General features: G+C 40.3%; 1 protein-coding gene across 1 annotated transcript; it reads right to left on the bottom strand.

Annotated features, from left to right (window-relative positions):
- Positions 1-126: 126 nt before the first annotated feature.
- On the bottom strand, positions 127-7,332 carry LOC124143412 (peptidoglycan recognition protein 1-like). The gene is made up of 3 exons (XM_046512386.2): positions 7,201-7,332; positions 3,663-3,851; positions 127-1,237 (listed from the first exon to the last, which is right to left on the bottom strand). Coding segments are annotated over exons 1-3 (534 nt in total). The 5' UTR covers positions 7,202-7,332; the 3' UTR covers positions 127-893.
- Positions 7,333-21,655: the final 14,323 nt, after the last annotated feature.

Here is a 21,655-nt window from a genome sequence, read left to right as displayed (position 1 = left end):
CTGGTTTCGTCTTCAGCCTTACTTCATTTGGATAATAATGGAAACACGTGTCATAAACTGAACGCATCACGTTTCAGACATTGAAGCAGTGTTGGAAAATCTGATCTTCACCTTCAACACTTTGAGTAAACAAGAAACTTCTTTTATTAAAGAAAAATATACATTAGTATACACAGTACGTAAAAGTTTCAAGTAGAAAATATTAACAGAAAGTTGTAACACACAAACAATTATCTCTCTATTATTTGGCAAGAAACGCGCAACACAGGTGGAACCAAGGCACTGCATCTCACCTGCCTGACTCATTAGGGAGATGCGTACAATGGTACGTACAATACAAACTGTTTATGGTGTGCCTTCATATACATTATGTTGTCACCATCTACAACATCAAAACTTATGTGCCGACCACAATGTTAATGTATACATAAAGGTTTTCTAGCCTTTTAATTGATTATTTTTTATTCAAGACAACCACAATACAAATACCGATCATAACAGTTTGATACGTATCAAGCTAAGTTCAGTGAAAAGGAATTGAAGTACATAATGCGAAAAGTCGACTAGTTTTGTGAACACTTCTTTTTTGTGTTACAAAAACCTCTATATATAAAAATAAAACGTATAAATCATATAAAAATAGAGTATTGCCCATTAAACAATGTTTGTTCGTTTGATTTTAACGCCGCAGTCGGCAATATATCAGCTATATGACGGCGGTCTGTAAATAATCGAGTCTGGACCAGACAATCCAGTGATTGACATCATGAGCATCGATCAAGGCAATTTGGAGATGATGACATGCATCAATCCATTCAGCGAGTCTAATCCCCGAACCCGTTAGCCTCTTAATGAAAGAATCAGGTTGAGATGTACAACATACAATAAATATTCTATGCTGCAGGTTTTTCGGGAGGTTCCTGTCCCGCATGCTCCCAGGCTTTGATGACAGCATACAACTTATCCCCGGGGCACTCCGTCTCCCGCACATCACGATGTCCATACACTTTGTAGTCGGGAGTTATCTTCCCCTGAGCTACACCACTATTGATGACGTTTTGCACAACCTGCAAGGTAAGTTCACTCGGGGGTCGCTCGGTGAAATTTCCCATGACGGATATAGCTATGGCGACACGGTTAAACCCGTAAGTGTGTGCCCCAACCCTTGTCCAGTCTCGACCAATGAAAACGTGCCCTGCTTCCGATACCAGAAAGTTGTACCCGACATCGTCCCATCCTGCAATACAAGATAAACAATACGACGTTACATTTTTGAGACACGTTTCGTAGAATCAACATGGGCGTAGTTTGAATCTTGCTTGACAATCGCCAATCCTTCTGTTAAGTGTCTTATCAATCATATCCGTCTTCCTGTTTGCGCAGTGTCAATCGTCGTGACCGATTATGTTGAGGGGAGTTTACACACCTTAGTCTTACGCTGTTTCAGTGAACATGGGCAATTAGCAGTGGCATGGATCGCAAGTTTTATGTGTGACAGTTGACGTTGAAGAATGGCAATCTCATTTTCGGAAAAATCGAAAACTACAGTTTAGGAATCCCAAGGTTTCAAATTGGTATTCCATCCCATGCAGATATTGGAAGATAAATGGCATTGTTACACAAAATGTGTGTTCCTATACGCATGCGCAATCATATCTACATTAATTGCGGTGATATTGCTGACTGTGGCATTCGCATATATAGCTGTGATATTGCTGACTGTGGTATTCACATATATAGCTGTGATATTGCTGACTGTGGTATTCACATATATAGCTATGATATTGCTGACTGTGGTATTCGCATATATAGCTGTGATATTGCTGACTGTGGTATTCACATATATAGCTGTGATATTGCTGACTGTGGTATTCACATATATAGCTATGATATTGCTGACTGTGGTATTCACATATATAGCTATGATATTGCTGACTGTGGTATCCACATATATAGCTGTGATATTGCTGACTGTGGTATTCGCATATATAGCTGTGATATTGCTGACTGTGGTATTCACATATATAGCTATGATATTGCTGACTGTGGTATTCGCATATAAAGCTATGATATTGCTGACTGTGGTATTCACATATAGCTATGATATTGCTGACAGTGGTATACACATATATAGCTATGATATTGCTGACTGTGGTATCCACATATATAGCTGTGATATTGCTGACTGTGGTATCCACATATATAGCTGTGATATTGCTGACTGTGGTATTCACATATATAGCTATGATATTGCTGACTGTGGTATTCGCATATATAGCTGTGATATTGCTGACTCTGGTATTCACATATTGTATAGCAAACTATTTTGCTCTTTGTTTGACATAAAGTGAAGCTGTTTCGGTCGGTCGGTTTTAGTGGTGGAAATGCCATGTGACCTTGACCAGCGCTTGATGCACTCACAGGGTGGGAGAAAAACAGCGCAGCAATATATCGATGCAACTATCCTTTTGATCACGCTTCTGTAACAGTAAGATTAACCTTGTGCCAACGGACTTTGTCAGTGAACTTTGTCAACGTGATCAACTTGGGGAAACTGAATATGTGAAGCCTATATTGTTATTGTTGTTACTGGAATACAAGAAATTTTAAATAACTACTTCTTTACTTCATTGTCACGTGGTACATGGTAAATCTCGTACTTCGGTACAGTCCATTCCCATGTATAGAATTGGGTGTTAAAGCATATCTCTTCATGCCTACTCATGGTGTTGTAGGCACACATGCGTGTAGGCACACTGGCGTGTAGGCACAATGACACTTAACCATGTCAACTACATGCATGTTTAAACTGCACTTTCAATATTTTCACAGTAATATTTGAGTATAGATTTGATCTTTTGTGTTCATTCCAGGGGAATTCAAATAAATACATAAATATGCCTAGTCACAAACTTTGGGCCTCCCAGCTTTCATCAGGCATTCTCTGTTGATTTCATACTGCATTATTCGAAATCCTATTTTCTATTTTACTATTGCTGTATTCATTATATTTCACTACATGTCAGTAGTTGAGTGAGTGAGTTGGGTTTAACGCCGCTTTTAACAGTACATGTATTCCAGTTATATCACGGCGTGTCAGCTTAATGTGGGAGGAAAGCCCGAAGTGATGCAGGTCTCAGACGTTTACCACTTTGGTGAAACCCACGAACACGGGTATGGTGCTGACAAACCTAGAAACATAATCGGGGCGAACCAGGATTCGAACCCACAATCATAGGTTTTCGGGACGCAACTCTGCACAGCGAATCGCGGTGCTTTAGACGACTGGGCCACCCGTGCCCCCCTTCAACAGTTGAGAAAGGTTCTCGAATAGTGTACGAAACCAACAGAGTGAAGCTCCAGCTTTGATGTCAGAGAAGGCTTTGTATTCTTTACAAAGGATTTGCAGAAGCTTGATACTATAATGCATTTTTAAAAAATACAATTTTACAGTTAAAAAGTTGACAGTTACTTTTTGGTTGATTTTTGCAGTGTCTCTTTACTTGATCAAACATTAAAGAAAGAGATGTCATACAATTTTAAATACTTTTTTACTATTCTTTTAAATATGGTTTTTGACAGTGATTTTAGGCGAACTCGTGAACCGAAAATATCACATGGTGTCTCCTGGCGAATAATGACGTGAGGGAATAAATACGCACCTCGATCATCCATATGGAAATTCTGGATAACTCGCATTTCTTCACAGCCTTCCTCCAGGGTCGTACAGGACTTCATGTTTGTGTGGTGGATGAAAACGAGGCTGACTGGTTTGTCCATGTGATGTATTTCACGTGACTCACGCGCGCCCCATTCAGACCGAGACACAAACGGAAGGTCGTCTCGTGACACTGGAAAAAAAAAGAAGTTTATGAAGCAGTGTGCAAATGAGTACAGCAATAAAAAGCAAACACGGAAATTAATAATACGTCGAAAGTGCAATTTTAAAAACAAACTATTAATAAGGAACCTATCAACTCTTACATTGTTTATTATGGAGAGGAGACCCGTGAAGATTCCGGGGTAGAATAGGTCTTCAGCAACCCATTATTGCCGTAAAAGGCGACTACGCTTGTCGTAAGAGGCGACTTACAGGATCGGGTGGTCAGACTCGCTGACTTGGTTGATGCATGTCATCGATCCCAATTGTGTGGGACGATGCTCATGATATCAATCACTGGATTGTCTGGTCCAGACTCGATTATTTACAGACCGCCGTCATATAGCGGGAACAGTGCTGAGTGCGGCGTAAAACAACAAACCAAACCAAAAATTATTATGGGGAGGAATTTGTAATCTTATTGTAAAATAGACAGGGCTCTGAATTCTAAAGTACTTTAACTAGTTTATAAATATCGATGCAATCAATAAGATATTTGCTTCACGGGTGCAGAGTAGTTAGGCGCATTAAAGTGCCACTTACTAATTAAAATGCCACTTACTAATCTTACAATGACTTGACTTTACAACAAACTTTACATTGGACAGGATGTTTTGTATGGTGATTTTTCCAAACATGCCGTGATTTTCTTCAGTTGGTGCATGTCCGCCAAATTATTGCGAAAATGACACAACTATTTTATTCCCAGCATGTGTTATTGCGAAATATGATACTTATTAGTCTATATGTGTGTAATATATATATCGCGGTTAACAAATCAGATGTATCCAGTATCGCTATGCCCCATGGATCATATGGGTTATAAGTACACTGAAACATGAAACGGCATGCATTCAGGGTCATGGGTTCACGAGGTCAAAGCACACTGTGATATATAATTCACTACACAACCCAAGGAATAACATCGGCTTTGTCTCATAGACCTTGATATAGTTTGAAGCATTGAATTAAGCTCATCTGATTTAACACGGGAGGGGGATCCCTGCTCTCGAATAACTTCTAAATGGGACTGAAATGAGACGTCGTGGAGTGTGTGAAATTGCGAGTTTGTTTCTATGTAATTATCATCCAATACTGACTTCCACAGGATATATCGAGAGAGAGAGAGAGAGAGAGAGAGAGAGAGAGAGAGAGAGGGAGAACTAGTTTATTTATGTGTCACGCATTACATAGGCTGTGTATATAAACAAAATGGAGATATAATTTAAAAGTAACGCCCTGACATAAGGCTTATGAGACACAACAAAACAATAAGTACATGTGTGTAAAAAACGTAAGAAGGATACTGTTCGTATCCTGTACAAAACATTATTATACATGGTAATATCCATAGTTCACATAATGTTCATGAATTAAATAATTGTTTTTGTTTCTACATTTTATAAAGTGTGCTTGTTAATGGGACTTAGCAAAATGGTTTGGGATGCTAAATAGTCTCACCCAAATGTCTTTTGATATCAAACATAGCAACACTCGTGGGTAAAAGCTTTAAGACTTGTGTCGATGTATTTGATACAAAACGACACTCTACGTATACACACGTAAGAACTTTTGCATTGACACACACACAGACAGACTTTCGACCTAACCAAGTCACTCTGAATGTAGATATCGCGTAGCAGTAGTAGAACGACTAATGTACAATATAGCAGCCTACTAGCAGTTGACACGCACCTTGACGAGAATAGTGTGTGTATATGTGTATATGTAGCGACATTTCAGACTGGAGATATATACCACTTGACAATGTCGCCTGCAGACATGCGAACGTATCGCACCTGTGCTTGCGGAGGAGAGATGCCTTGTGGGTACAGTGTTGTGAATAACGTCTGATATACTGAAATCTGAGCAACGCTGGCCGGATTTCATCTCCACAAAGAGGAAGTGTCTGGACACAAAATACGTGTGTCTGATACATGTCTCGATTGCTGTGACAGTTAAACTTCCTGATGTATGTTTATGGTTTTGATTTAGATGTATTTTACTAACAGTGTTTTATTCTGTGGTTCGTGTGTGGAAAGAGGTTAGCTTTCATAGTTTCACATGTAAACTTTCAGTTTCCGAAAATAAGTATCCACATCGCAACTGCTCATATTGCAGCTAATGTTCGTGGCGTTACTACTACAACCACCACCACCACCACCACCACCACTACCACTACTACTGCTGCTGCTGCTGCTGCTGCTGCTGCTGCTGCTGATGCCACTACAACCATGCAGGGAGTCCGGAACAGAACAGGTCCCCACTACAACTACTACTAGTACTACTACAACTACTACTAGTACTACTACAACTACTACTAGTACTACTACAACTACTACTAGTACTACTGCAACTACTACTAGTACTACTAGTACTACTAGTACTACTACAACTTCTACTACCATTACTACAATTACTCTTACTACAACTGTTATTACTGCCACTACTACTGCTGCTGCTGCTACTACTACTACTACTACTACTACCACCACCACCACCACTACTACTACTACCACCAACACCACCCGTGAAGATTCCGTGGTAGAATAGGTCTTCAGCAACCCATGCTTGCCGTAAAGGGTGACTATGCTTGTCGTAAAAGGCGACTAAAGGGATCGGGTGGTCAGGCTCGCTGACTTGGTTGATTCATGTCATCGATCCCATTTGCGTGGATCGATCATGATATTAATCACTAGATTGTCTGGTCCAGACTCGATTATTTACAGACCGCCGTCATATAGCTGGAATATTGCTGAGTGCGGCGTTAAACAACAAACCAACCAATCAACCAACCACCACCACCACCACCACCACCACTACTACTACTACTACTACTTCAACCAACCACCACCACCACTAACTACTACTACTTCTACTACTACTACTACTACTACTACTACTATCACTACTACTACTACCACTACCACCGCTGCTACTACCACGTGTGTCATCTTTCCTTGTGTTGTCACATTTGTCACATTAACAATCAAACAGTGAAGATCATAAGGATTTAAGGCCCTTCAGTACCACAAGTAATAGAAGTGATAGATTAATCTGACTTCGTTGTAACACTGTAATGTTGGATACACACATCATTAGACGCATCAAACATAGCTGATAACAATACTGCAAATATTCGGTCAAAGGTTAAACTGTAGCCACGTGACCCCTTGCAGTAAGTGAGCAAGATGAAGGGGGCGACGCACCTATACAGTGAGAGAGATAATCACTACCTTAATATAATATAATAATAATTTTGTCATAATTAATGTCTGCGGCTAAGCCAGTGCTTCGTATTAGCAGAAATCACTACTTACTTGTCTATGAAAGATCTTCACTTCGCCACTCTGGCATGCAAACCTCACACACAGAACGAAATGTCAAAACTGAGTTTTCGACAGCCCCACGCAGCACACAATCGGCGTTTACATTTCAACCCGATGACAGTTGCCTCCCCTTTGCTACTCCCCTATACACATCAAAGTGCAAATTATATAAATTATACCCTGTTGCTACGTAAGCGGTCGTTTAGCAAACTGTCGTATATAACATGGCGTAATATATTTCGATTACACTACTTCGCCACATTGATACAGTATGTTTGATCAGGTGGTTTAACTCAGATATGAATAAAAATAGTTGATTATCCAGTGAGCTATTTTTAGACGGGAATTCCGTGTTCGTTTACGTATGTGCCGTGTGTCAGATACGGAGGTTTGGCCTTCACTGTACGTCACGTTTGATTCACTTCCTTGAGGAACAGGACCCGGGCTGTTCGGGGCGACGGTTCTCGGGGTATCCAGGTCAATGGTCCAGGTACATATGGACTGATCTCCCGCTCTGTAACCCTGGACATGGTTTAATGGAGCGTGTCAACTGTGACTCAGTCTCAGTCTGTTTGTCAGCAATATTCCCGCTATATGGCCGCGGTCTGTAAATAATCGAGTTTGGACCAGACAATTCAATGATTGACATCAGGAGCCTCGATCCACGCAGTTGGGGTGCGATGACATACATCAACCAAGTCAGCGAGCCTGACCACCCGATCCCGTTTGTCGCCTCTTACGACAAGCATAGTCACTTTTTACGGCAAGCATGGCTAGCCCGGATCTTCACGAGTCAGTGAATATGCAAATGGGTATCTTCGTGAAATAGAACAGGTGTACTTTCTTCGTTTGAGCATCATCACGTTTTCGGGCTGAAATCATGAATAGTTGAGTCTGTTTGTTTGCTTGTTTAACGCCACACACCGCAATTTTCTCGTGTTTACCGTGTTTTTCCGTATGGCGAGGGCCTGTAAATAATCATTTAGTCTTGACAAGATAATCCAGTGATTGACGTCATGAGCGTCGAACAACGCAATTGGGACACGATGACATCCATCAACCCATTCAGCGAGCGTCAGGTTGATGCATGCCATCTTCCTAAGGCAAGGGAGTTAACTGACTGTAAAAGTCCAGTTTCCACCTTTGCCGAACCAGGTTGGAATTCCGGAGTTACAGTTTGGCTGGACTAACGAGTCTGTGCATAGTCCAGTCAAAATTGCGTAACGAACTAGACATCCGGTTCGTAAACAACATGGATTTCAACGTGCAGATTTTGATCGACTCCAGGCCTCGCAAAGCATGAGTAATGCCGACTTGGCATCGACTCATATTTTGCAAATCTTTTCATGTTTGTAATCAAGGTGATCAGGTGATTTGAGACTCGTTTCATTACAACAAAGTTATTGATTATCGATCAGATCGTCTTGACTGGGGGCCGCCATTTTGTTTGAAGCAAATGCATGTGCTATGAGAGATGAAGTCATATTGCAGTCAATAGGAGGGACATAGAGGGGACATAACTCGTAATAGCCACTGGTGGCGCTACGATCGAACCTGGAAATTCCAGCCTTGTTCGGTGGTGGTGGTGGTGGTGGGGTGGGGTTGGGTGGGGTGGGGGTGTGGGGTTGGGGTTGGGGCAGGGGGTGGGGTGTGTGTGTGTGGTCATTTACTCTTGAGGCCAGTGGGGTAAATGTGAATGGGGAAGGTTGGCCACCATACATCGATCGATAGAATGACCATATGACCATTTAATGTGCGTGGATAACCAGAATACCTACTGCACGGACGATAATGCCATGGCTGTCATGGGTGATCGAAAACCGCACTATCGGCAATATAGTATTATTTCGAAGTAAATCATTAAAGGTAATCATAAGGCATAATTAAGAACAAATATATGGTAGAGAGTTCATCCTTATCATATCTATTACATGAATCTGATAGTGTGATCATTTGTCAATAGAATTTGTCTAGACAACCAAATACACCTGCTGCATACCAGTGTGTGTGAGTGTGGTGGCGGGTGTGTGTGGGTGTGATCGAAAACGGGAGAAGATGCAATGGTTGGGATATTGATGCAGTTATTCTTGGCTTATATGATGCCATATACCATAATCGTATCAACAATTAAAATATTTTTGTAAACAGTTTATTTCGCACGCTTGCTATTCATCACAATCGTATCTGCTAAGTCTTCTTCAGTGGCAGTGTAGCGCCAGCGCAGCATACCCAGGGAACCAGACTGCTGTGTTCTTGAGCTACATAACCATGTACACAGTTATGTTTTCCATTTGTTTATGTTCAATGTACTGTTAAGGCAGATTTATGACATTTAATCAGATGTATTAAAACTAAAAGATGAAATTATCGCATGATGATTCAAGTCAAATCGTGATAGTGACAACTTATGTTTTAGTGTCAATGATGTTGTCTCAATCAACAGTCACATTAAGTAGACAAAAACACCAATATGAATCTGGTTATAAACTAAAATTATGTTCTAGTAGTTAATTCAGTAGTTTGACTGCCCTTGAGTACAATTGTATTGACAGTACATCTCATAATAATGCTATACAAATTCTGCATAGTGTAAAAATGCATTTTACAAAACCAATGGAAGCGATTGTAAGACTGAAACATGAATTAAAGTCGATCAGATTTTGCACAAAACATAAGTTATGGAATTCATCTTCAGTTGAACTTGTACAGTAGTGTAGACAAATTGCAGATGTCATATTAATGCGTATACAATTGGCCATTCGATGCTGTTGGGGGCACAGTCGTCTAAAGCGCCGCAATTCGTTGTGCAGAGTTGCGTCCCTTGGACACGCCAGGAACCTATTATTGTGAGTTTGAATTCCCGGTTTGACCCGATTGTTTTTTTGTTTTTTTCAGCATCATATCCGTGCACGTTGGTTTCACTAAAGTAGAAACGTCTGAGACTCGCATCACTGTCAGACCTGTGCCATCCTCCCTCATTAACCTGACACGCCCTGATATAACTGGAATTCTGTTCCGGCGTTAAACACAACTCACTCACTCACTTTGGCTCTGTTATGAAGGTCGGAATTTGCAGTGATCCCTGGTCATTTATTTATCATGGATATGCGTTGCATATTTTTCATGGGGTGATCTATATGTGTAAATATATTACTAAATTAAAGTGAAGGTTGTTGAAGATTCTTGAATGTCAGTTTTGAAAGCCAACGAACATGTAGGAACCATGTAATGTCACCAACATATTGTTAATGTCTAACGCATCAACCTGAATGAAATAATGACAATCTAATATGCGACATTCGATTTTGTTTACCATAAGGAAAATAAGTTTTCTTTGATATGGCAGTGATTAAGATAATTACACGGCCCCTTTCTCAATGGTTTTAACCCATTGTTATCTCCATGAATATAGATACATTTTCTCGAAATGTTCTTCTTCCAGTTACATAACGGCGTGGCAGCTTAATGTGGGAGGAAAGCCCGGAGTGATGCAGGCCTCAGACGTTTACCACTTTGGTGAAACCCACGAGCACGGGTATGGTGCTGACAAACCTAGAACCATAATCGGGGCGAACCGGGATTCGAACCCACAATCATAGGTTTCTGGCATGCCCAAGGGACGCAACTCTGCACAGCGAATCGCGGCGCCTTAGAGGACTTGGCCACCCGTGCCCCCTCGTGAAATTGGAAGATACGTTAGAACCAAATGTTTCACACGTGGTTCAGAGATATAATTGTTGAAAGGACACAACCATTGTTCGCGTTGATGTTATCGATAAATATTAAGGTGACTTTGACCAATAAAAAATGATGGGATTTCACTCGGATATCTATAATAAGTTACAACTTTATAATTAACATTTTCAAAGTCAAAATCTCTCTGCGGCAAACAATTCCTTCCTCACGACACACAATCACATATGTTTCTCGAGACCAATCATGGGTGAGGTGAGGTGAAATTGGGTTTAACGTCACGTCCAAGATTATTGCACTTATATAGCGACGTGCATGCACGTGTGTGTGTGGCTGCTTGTACTAGTCCGGACTAATGCCGATTTATACTGCTAGCACACTGAGATACCATGCCGCAGTTTAACATGAATACCCCACTCAGACACAGTATACTTACTCCGAGCCGACCAGTCCTTGTTTTAGCCCTTTAATGCCGAGCGCCAGACAGGGTAACAACAAGTACCATCTTTTAACGTCTTTTGCTATGACGCCCAATCATAGAGTACAAGTATACCTACATCATCTGCAAGTAATAACACATCAGATTATGCATATACCTGGTAGACAGTGCGGTTCTTATGACCCAAGACACCCCTGACACTAAACGTCTTCTCACATCTTCCGTGCAGGAGTTATAACTGTTGTCCTCTTATCCGTTATTGACAAATTGTCATACAGTTAACTACGGTTATAACGAACTCAAAGGGACTACTAATTTTAGTTCGTTATAACCGTAGTTCGTTATAAGCATATATACAGCATAACTACAGCAAATAGTCGGGGCCAAAAAGTAAGTTCGTTATATCCGTCAGTTCGTTATAAGCGTGTTCGTTTTAACCATAGTCTACTGTATCATCAGTATCGTGGTGACCTTCCGTTTAGATCGCCTGATGTCAGGTTGACCCCATAAAGCGGAACTACCCCCCAGGGTAGTGAGACAGAGAACAAGAAATCTGTTATCATACCAGGCAATCACAGGTCCGGAGACCCGTGGAGATCCGGGTAGAGAAAAGGCCTTCAGCAACCCATGCTTTCCATAAAAGGCGACAAACGGGGTCGGGTGATGGCAGTTATATTGGCGGAGGAACTCAGCTGTTCTTCTGTCTGAACATTCATAACTACTGTTTCATAAGAAACAGGATATGTAACTGTTATCGGTGTTTATAAATGTTTGAGTTGATGGCTGTAGACATATTTTAGCAATGTGATGCTACTTTTGACTATTAAGACAGCATTATATGTGCTTCAATTTGCTAGGTGAGAGAGTGAGTTGGGTTTAACGCCGCATTAACAGTATTCCAGTTATATCGCGGCGTGTCTGCTTAATGTGGGAGGAAAGCCCGAAGTGATGCAGGTCTCAGACGTTTACCACTTCGGTGAAACCCACGAGCATGGGTATGGTGCTGACAAACCTAGAAACATAATCGGGGCGAACCGGGATTCGAACCCACAATCATAGGTTTCTGGCGTGCCCAAGGGACGCAACTCTGCACAGCGAATCGCGGCGCCTTAGACGACTGGGCCACCCATGCCCCCTTATTTTGCTGGGATCCCCCACACGAGATGATACAGATGCACTGGCATAGTGTCATGATTGTTTTTACTTTGCGGGCGATATACGAGATTTTACGTACGCATCAGAGCCCACTGTCAACACCCCATGTCTTCTTTCTCTCATTTACTAAGGTTGTTTGGTTGGTTGGTTGGTTGGTTTGTTGTTTAACGCCGCACTCAGCAATATTCCAGCTATATGACGGCGGTCTGTAAATAATCATATCTGAACCAGACACTCCTGTGATTGATATCATGAGCATCGATCCACGCAATTGGGATCGATGACATGCATCAACCAAGTCAGCGATCCTGACCACCCGATCCCGTTAGTCGTCTCTTACGACAAGCATAGTCGCCTTTTACGGCAAGCACGGGTTGCTGAAGACCTATTCTAACCCGGATCTTCACGGGTCACATTTAGTAACTCATAAAGACATCGAACAAGTTGCTATTCTCTAAAAGTGAGGGATGAATACAATAAACACCTATAGTGTGTCGGTATATCGCACTACTTACGTAGGAGAGGCTAACTTCCGCCTCGGAACGGACCAAAGTAGAAGTACAGTAAACTACGGTCATAACGAACACGCTTATAACGAACTGACGGATATAACGAACTTACTTTTTAGTCCCGACTATTTGCTATAGTTATGCTGTATATATGCTTATAACGAACTACGGTTATAACGAACTAAAAATAGCCGTCCCTTTGAGTTCGTTATAACCGTAGTTTACTGTATAATCTTTTTTCAACAAAAGCGACAAAACCATGTCCAGTATCATAAGAACCAGAGTTCATCTCATCCTCTCGACTACATAACGAGCAGTGATATATTTCACATGATCTATAGTGTGAAATAAAACGACGAAATATACAAAACTGTTGTTTAGATTGTTGTTTGCTGTTTAACGCCGCAATTAGCATTTTTAAGATATATGACATACATGGTGGGGTGAGAGAGTGTTACAATTACACACGCTTGCATTTATTTTTATCGTTCCTGGTGAGAGAGACGTTAAATTGTAATTACAATAACACGGGTACTAAACTCCGTTGAAAAAATGTTGCCATTGTCGCGTTGTTTTCTAGGGTATAAAGAGTTGCTTCCCTTTGTGTGATTTACACCCATGCAATCCGGATCTTCAGTAACCGTATATATGTTTACAATGTCTGCATTCTTTAACAAATCTTTGTTTTTGTATGTAAAACAGCAGTTAAGATGTAATGAATGTATATGTCAAATGTACTGTTCAAAGTTTTTTTAAAATTCAAAATTGTTAGGGCAAGCGTTTAGGCTCTAGTGTTTGCCAGTCACCAACTTCAATTCTTTCCCAGTGCACACGATATACCCATCTCCCAACAACCATTGTGGAACAAAGACAAAGGACCAGTCCCTTCACATTTAGCTTCCATCATACAAAAATCTCTTTTATAAGAAAGTTCATCCTGTGTATTTTGTAAATAGCCCTAATGACTGTATTTTATTATTTATATTGTACTATTTAACCATGTAAACAGTTGGGATTCTATGGTTATGTTGATGACAGGTAGGTTAATGTTTGATGAAATATCAATTACATCAATAATTCAGCATCCCCCGCCCCTCACCCCCTCCTCACCCATTCCTTCAGAGCCTTAGCATTGGTTCTGGTTTGGTTTCTTTCGAAACATTTCAAACATTTCTCGATTGTCCACCGAAACAGATCCCAAGGCAAAATAGCTGTAAATTATACGAATGGATCACCGAAAATCAGTGATAACACCAGGTTTCCGCGAAAAAGGTAAGGATGATTCAGTGTTTTCACAGAATAGGTCTTCAGCAACCCATGCTTGCTTTAAAGGCGACTGTGCTTGTCGTAAGAGGCGACTAACGGGGTCGGGTGGTCAGACTCGCTGACTTGGTTGATGCATGTCATTGTATCCCAATGGCGTGGATCGATGCTCATGATGTCAATCACTGGATTGTCTGGTCCAGACTCGATTATTCACAGACCGGCGTCATATAGCTCGAATATTGCTGTGGCGTTAAACAATAAACAAACAAACAAACAAACACGTTTTCACTTTTGTGAGCAGCCTGAAGCTTTCGTAAAATCCCCCCAAAGTGCCTGGTTTTCTGAATACCGGGACGTGTCCGCTGCATGCTAACGTCCAAACTTGTTTTGTTTGTTGTTTAACGCCGCACTCAGCAATATTCCAGCTATATGACGACGGTCTGTAAATAATCGAGTATGGATCAGAAAATCCAGTGATTGACATCATGACTATCGATCCTCGCAATTGGGATAGATCACATGTACCAATCCATTCTGCGAGCCTGACCACCCGATCCCGTTAGTCGCCTCTCGCGGCAAGCATGGGTTGCTGAAAACCTATTCTAACTCACATCTTCACGGGTCTCCAAACCCGTGATAGTCTTGTATTAGGGCTGGGACGAGTAACTCGGGTACCCGGGTCTGGTGGGTACTGAGTAGGACTCGGGTACCCACAGGACTACCCGGACCCGTGGTAAGTCACGTGATATATTGCTGAATGACAAAAGTTATCTAGAACTCTGTGGTTACCCTACAAGTCACAAATGTTCGCATTTCTTTCTGACTGTGCATCCATTCCTTTTGATTTTTCAATCGGACATTTTGAGACATCTCCTGAGACCTACAGCGGGTACCCGGGTAGTGTCGGGTAATAGTGGGGTGGGAACCCGGGTATTAAATCTGGTCTCGTCCCAGCCCTATCTTGTATGATAATATAGTTCTTGTTCTCTGTCACTGCAAGCCATAAACGCGGTATTATATTTTCTTTCATACAAGTTTCATACATTTTCAGAATAACTGAAACCATTGTTGTGATAATATTTCTGTTGGATTAATTTTATCAGTTAAAGCAAACAATAATGTGGAAAAAAGTTTAAAATGTTAATAGGCAGATGTTTATTATATGGAGGTTTTTTCTTGGGCCACGTGACAAGTACAACGCCATATTTGACGACCCATGGGGATTCCGAGTAAGAATATAGGTTCCCAGCAACCCATGCTTGTCGTAAGAGATGACGAAATGGATCGGGTGGTCTGTCTCAGTGACTTGGTTGATGCTTGTGATCGTATCCCATTTGCGTGTTCATGATGTCAATCACCGGAGTGCCTGGTCCAAATTCGATTATTTACAGACCCCCGTCATATGGATTGAATATTGCAGCGTTAAACAACAAACGAATAATCAACCATATTTTGGGCTGAAAACATTCACATAAACACACACAAATATGTCCATAGAATCGTTTGCATTTGATATTCCGTTTTCATATTGGTTTTGTTGTATTCTCTCTAAATATACGAAATGCCTGCACAGCTGACGCTCCTTCGTGATGATTTCTCAGGAAAAATAATCCGACTGGAAAAATGCTGAAAAAAATGGTTTCATCATTACTGGATAAAGTATTAAGGGTGAAAAAAATCAGCCACTCCTGGTGGGTAAAAAAACATGATGAAAAGAATGCTGGTTGCCTCCATGAAGTTGATGTGGTACAGCGCGTGTGCATGTATAGCCGTCCATACAGTCCAAGTAACAGTATCTACCATGTACATTGCAGCTTTATAAGTGGCACAGCAGAGAGGACCTGTAGCACACAACCTTAGGTACATATAGAGCTTCCCGTGGTACATGAGATACATGTGCATTCGTTACATACGTGTACGTAACGAAACTATCCCTTTTTATTTGATAGATTTTTTACCTGGTAAAGATTACTTTGAACATTAATCACTAATATTTGAGATTAAGTCATTATGTATTTAATATCAAACAGCATCGCCAGAATATCATCCAACCAGTCTCGCTTATCCAGCAAAACTGATTTCAATCTGCGTAAGCAAACAAAATATGGGTGAAAATTACATAAATGGATCTTTGAAAATCAGTGATGACATCACGAAAACAACATCCTGCTCTACTGGTATGATATTTCAAAAACAGGTAAATTTACGTTCTAGTATATTTAGATAATGTCTTTCAATCAGCACAACATATGTATTTGTTCATTTCAAGTAATTTGTGTTTTCTAAATAATTTTTTGTTAAATATCTCAAGTTGCAACGCATTCTCTACAAATATGTAATGGCATGACTAACTATAGTAACGTGAAAGAATCAGATGGCATTCACGTCCGATGGCATTAACATCAGCTAAAGAATGTGAGTAAGTGAGTATGGTGTTACGCCACTTTTAGCAATATTCCAGCAATATCACGGCGGGGGACACCAGAAATGGGCTTCACACTTTGTACCCATGTCGGGAATCGAACCCGGGTCTTGCGTGACAAGCGAACGCTATAACCTCTAGGCTACCCGACCGCCCCTAAAGAATGTGAAGAATACATAGAAGTACGTTTACATATTTATAGTGGTTTAGAATAAATATTTGTGTTAATTTCTCAATACAAGTTTTACCCTGGTCCTTTATCAATAAAGTAATTTGACTTGCGGCTCCTAAAAAATACCACCCACTAGATATCAACAACGAAAGCCAATAATATGGCATATAGATTATTTTTCACCGATAAGAATAATTTTGTTTCAAATCTTTAATCTGGGGACTTAAAAATCACGCGTGTATTTAACCGAAGCACATCCACCATACTCTGATAGGACGGGGCCCAAGCAACATATTTGACATATGATTTAAAACCCCAGGTATTTGAGGAGTCGTTTCGTGTCATATTTATTGATATGATAAGATCCTATTGAGAAGATATCGATTGTCTTTTATATAGTACTTGTGTCATGTTATCTTGTGTTGACAGTGAGATTAAGAGATTTATCAAACATAGCTACAACACCTTAAGATATTGATTTGACAGGCGACGCTCTCGCCCGTACCCGTCTACTCTGTTCAAGGTCGTTCAAGCGTTAGTCTACAAATTCATTAAACACAAATATTGACGGTTTTGCAAAAGTAGGCTAAATACCATTCTCAACACCGTTGGAATTTATAATTGCTTAAACGTACCTCAACTGGTAACAACACGTAATATAAAATAAGGTTTTACTTCAGCCATGATTCGGGAGTTGTTTATTGTTCAGTATCACGCAAGGGGTCGACCAACGTCCACCGTCTTGTACATGACTTACTTCCACCATGAATGTGGATGGTAAACCTCTGTCAAGCATGTGCCTGGATATTCAACGTATATCAAGCGTGTGTCTAGATGGGTAACTTCTATCAAGCTTGTGTCTAGATGGTTAACTTCTATCAATCTTGTGTCTAGATGGTTAACTTCTATCAAGCTTGTGTCTAGATGGTTAACTTCTATCAAGCTTGTGTCTAGATGGGTAACTTCTATCAAGCTTGTGTCTAGATGGTTACCTTATATCAAGCTTGTGTCTAGATGGGTAACTTCTATCAAGCATGTGTCTAGATGTTTAACTTCTATCAAGCATGTGTCTAGATAGTTAACTTCTATCAAGCTTGTGTCTAGATGGGTAACTTCTATCAAGCTTGTGTCTAGATGGTTAACTTCTATCAATCTTGTGTCTAGATGGTTAACTTCTATCAAGCTTGTGTCTAGATGGTTAACTTCTATCAAGCTTGTGTCTAGATGGTTAACTTCTATCAAGCTTGTGTCTAGATGGTTAACTTCTATCAAGCTTGTGTCTAGATGGTAAACTTCTATCAAGCTTGTGTCTAGATGGTTAACTTCTATCAAGCTTGTGTCTAGATGGTTAACTTCTATCAAGCTTGTGTCTAGATGGTTAACTTCTATCAAGCTTGTGTCTAGATGGTTAACTTCTATCAAGCTTGTGTATAGATGGTTAACTTCTATCAAGCTTGTGTCTAGATGGGTAACTTCTATCAAGCTTGTGTCTAGATGGGTAACTTCTATCAATCTTGTGTCTAGATGGTTAACTTCTATCAAGCTTGTGTCTAGATGGTTAACTTCTATCAAGCTTGTGTCTAGATGGTTAACTTCTATCAAGCTTGTGTCTAGATGGTTAACTTCTGTCAAGCTTGTGTCTAGATGGTTAACTTCTATCAATCTTGTGTCTAGATGGTTAACTTCTATCAAGTATGTGTCTAGATGGTTAACTTCTATCAAGCTTGTGTATAGATGGTTAACTTCTATCAAGCTTGTGTCTAGATGGTTAACTTCTATCAAGCTTGTGTCTAGATGGTTAACTTCTATCAAGCTTGTGTCTAGATGGTTAACTTCTATCAAGCTTGTGTATAGATGGTTAACTTCTATCAAGCTTGTGTCTAGATGGGTAACTTCTATCAAGCATGTGTCTATATGGTCAGCATATATCAAGCATGTGTCTAGATGGTCAGCGTATATCAAGTATATGTCTAGATGGTCAGTGTATATCAAGCATGTGTCTAGATGGTCAGCATATATCAAGCATGTGTCGAGATGGTCAGTGTATATCAAGTATGTGTCTAGATGGTCAGCATATATCAAGTATATGTCTAGATGGTCAGTGTATATCAAGCATGTGTCTAGATGGTCTGCGTATATCAAGCATGTGTCTAGATGGTCAGCATATATCAAGCATGTGTCTAGATGGTCAGCATATATCAAGTATATGTCTAGATGGTCAGCGTATATCAAGCATGTGTCTAGATGGTCAGCATATATCAAGCATGTGTCTAGATGGTCAGCATATATCAAGCATGTGTCTAGATGGCCAGCATATATCAAGCATGTGTCTAGATGGTCAGCGTATATCAAGCATGTGTCTAGATGGTCAGCATATATCAAGTATATGTCTAGATGGTCAGCGTATATCCAGACAGTCAACTTCTATCAAACATGTGTTCTGATAGTCAACTTCTATTAAACATGTGTCCAGATAGTCAACTTTTATCAAACATGTGTCTAGATAGTCAACTTCTATCAAGCTTGTGTCTAGATGGGTAACTTCTATCAAGCTTGTGTATAGATGGTTAACTTCTATCAAGCTTGTGTCTAGATAGTTAACTTCTATCAATCTTGTGTCTAGATGGTTAACTTCTATCAAGCTTGTGTCTAGATGGTTAACTTCTATCAAGCTTGTGTATAGATGGTTAACTTCTATCAAGCTTGTGTCTAGATGGGTAACTTCTATCAAGCTTGTGTCTAGATGGTTAACTTCTATCAAGCTTGTGTCTAGATGGTTAACTTCTATCAAGCTTGTGTATAGATGGTTAACTTCTATCAAGCTTGTGTCTAGATGGGTAACTTCTATCAAGCATGTGTCTATATGGTCAGCATATATCAAGCATGTGTCTAGATGGTCAGCGTATATCAAGTATATGTCTAGATGGTCAGTGTATATCAAGCATGTGTCTAGATGGTCAGCATATATCAAGCTTGTGTCGAGATGGTCAGTGTATATCAAGTATGTGTCTAGATGGTCAGCATATATCAAGTATATGTCTAGATGGTCAGTGTATATCAAGCATGTGTCTAGATGGTCTGCGTATATCAAGCATGTGTCTAGATGGTCAGCATATATCAAGCATGTGTCTAGATGGTCAGCATATATCAAGTATATGTCTAGATGGTCAGTGTATATCAATCATGTGTCTAGATGGTCAGCGTATATCAAGCATGTGTCTAGATGGTCAGCATATATCAAGCATGTGTCTAGATGGTCAGCATATATCAAGCATGTGTCTAGATGGTCAGCATATATCAAGCATGTGTCTAGATGGTCAGCGTATATCAAGCATGTGTCTAGATGGTCAGCATATATCAAGTATATGTCTAGATGGTCAGCGTATATCCAGACAGTCAACTTCTATCAAACATGTGTTCTGATAGTCAACTTCTATTAAACATGTGTCCAGATAGTCAACTTTTATCAAACATGTGTCTAGATAGTCAACTTCTATCAAACATGTGTCCAGATAGTCAACTTCTATCAAACATGTGTCCAGATAGTCAACTTTTATTAAACATGTGTCTAGATAGTCAACTTCTATCAAACATGTGTCCAGATAGTCAACTTTTATCAAAACATGTGTTGTGATAGTCAACTTCTATCAAACATGTGTTCTGATAGTCAACTTCTATCAAACATGTGTCCAGATAGTCAACTTCTATCAAACATGTGTCCAGGTAGTCACCTTCTATCAAACATGTGTTGTGATAGTCAACTTCTATCAAACATGTGTCCAGATAGTCAACTTCTATGAATCATGTGTCCAGATAGTCAATTTCTATCTAACATGTGTCCAGATAGTCAACTCCTATCAAACATGTGTCCAGATAGTCAACTTCTATCAAACATGTGTCCAGATAGTCAACTTCTATGAATCATGTGTCTAGATAGTCAAGTTCTATCAAACATGTGTTTAGATTATCAACTTCTATGAGTCATGTGTCTAGATCGTCAACTTCTATAAAATATGTATCCAGTTAGTCAATCTCTATCAAATGGTCAAGTGAATGGTCAACGTCTGCTTTGGATATGTGAATTGTCAAAGTCGTGTCAGTTACATGTGGTGTACCCATTTAGCAAACACTCTAACATGCCGGTCAAAATACCTCGAAGTTTCAAATGTTAATAAGCTTCACGTTCAATTTGACAGCACTCGATATGTTATAACACAAGGCAGCCCGCATACAACACATTGCAACACACTCAATATGGCGTTGTGTTGTATGCATCCAGATAAGGCCTAGGTGTCTTGTTTGTGAGAAAATGCATACGATAACGTTAAGAATTACTTACAGGATATTAAATAACACGGATGTAAACAAGTACATAATACGTACACATCCCACATAATTTCTTATAGAAAGCCACGTCCTTGCCTGCCTACAGATAATTGTGGTTGTTGATGCTGGTTCTAGTGATTAATGGGGGGCACGGGTGGCCCAGTTGTCTAAAGCGCCGCAATTCCTCTGTGCAGAGTTGCGTCTCTTGGGCACGCCAGAAACCTACGATCGTGGGTTCGAGTCCCGGTTCGCCCCGATTATGTTTCTAGGTTTGTCAGCACCATACCCGTGCTCGTAGGTTTCACCGAAGTGGTAAACGTCCGAGACCTGCATCGGGCTTTCCTCCCACATTAAGGTGACTTAATATAATTGGAATACTGTTAAAAGCGGCGTTAAACCCAACTCACTCACCCACAATTCAGTGATTAATGACACAACAGGATTATTATAGTTATTGATGATTC

The sequence above is a fragment of the Haliotis rufescens genome, unplaced genomic scaffold (assembly GCF_023055435.1).
Source record: "Haliotis rufescens isolate VD_foot unplaced genomic scaffold, xgHalRufe1.0.p SCAF_81, whole genome shotgun sequence".
NCBI classification, from domain to species: domain Eukaryota; kingdom Metazoa; phylum Mollusca; class Gastropoda; order Lepetellida; family Haliotidae; genus Haliotis; species Haliotis rufescens.
Note: the sequence above shows the minus strand (reverse complement) of the source record. Positions and strands in the feature narration are given on the sequence as shown.

Coding starts and splice junctions, on each gene's coding strand:
- LOC124143412 (XM_046512386.2), bottom strand. Junction 1,238..3,662: donor TTTCCATATGGATGATCGAG/GTGCGTATTTAT, acceptor CTTGTATTGCAG/GATGGGACGATGTCGGGTAC.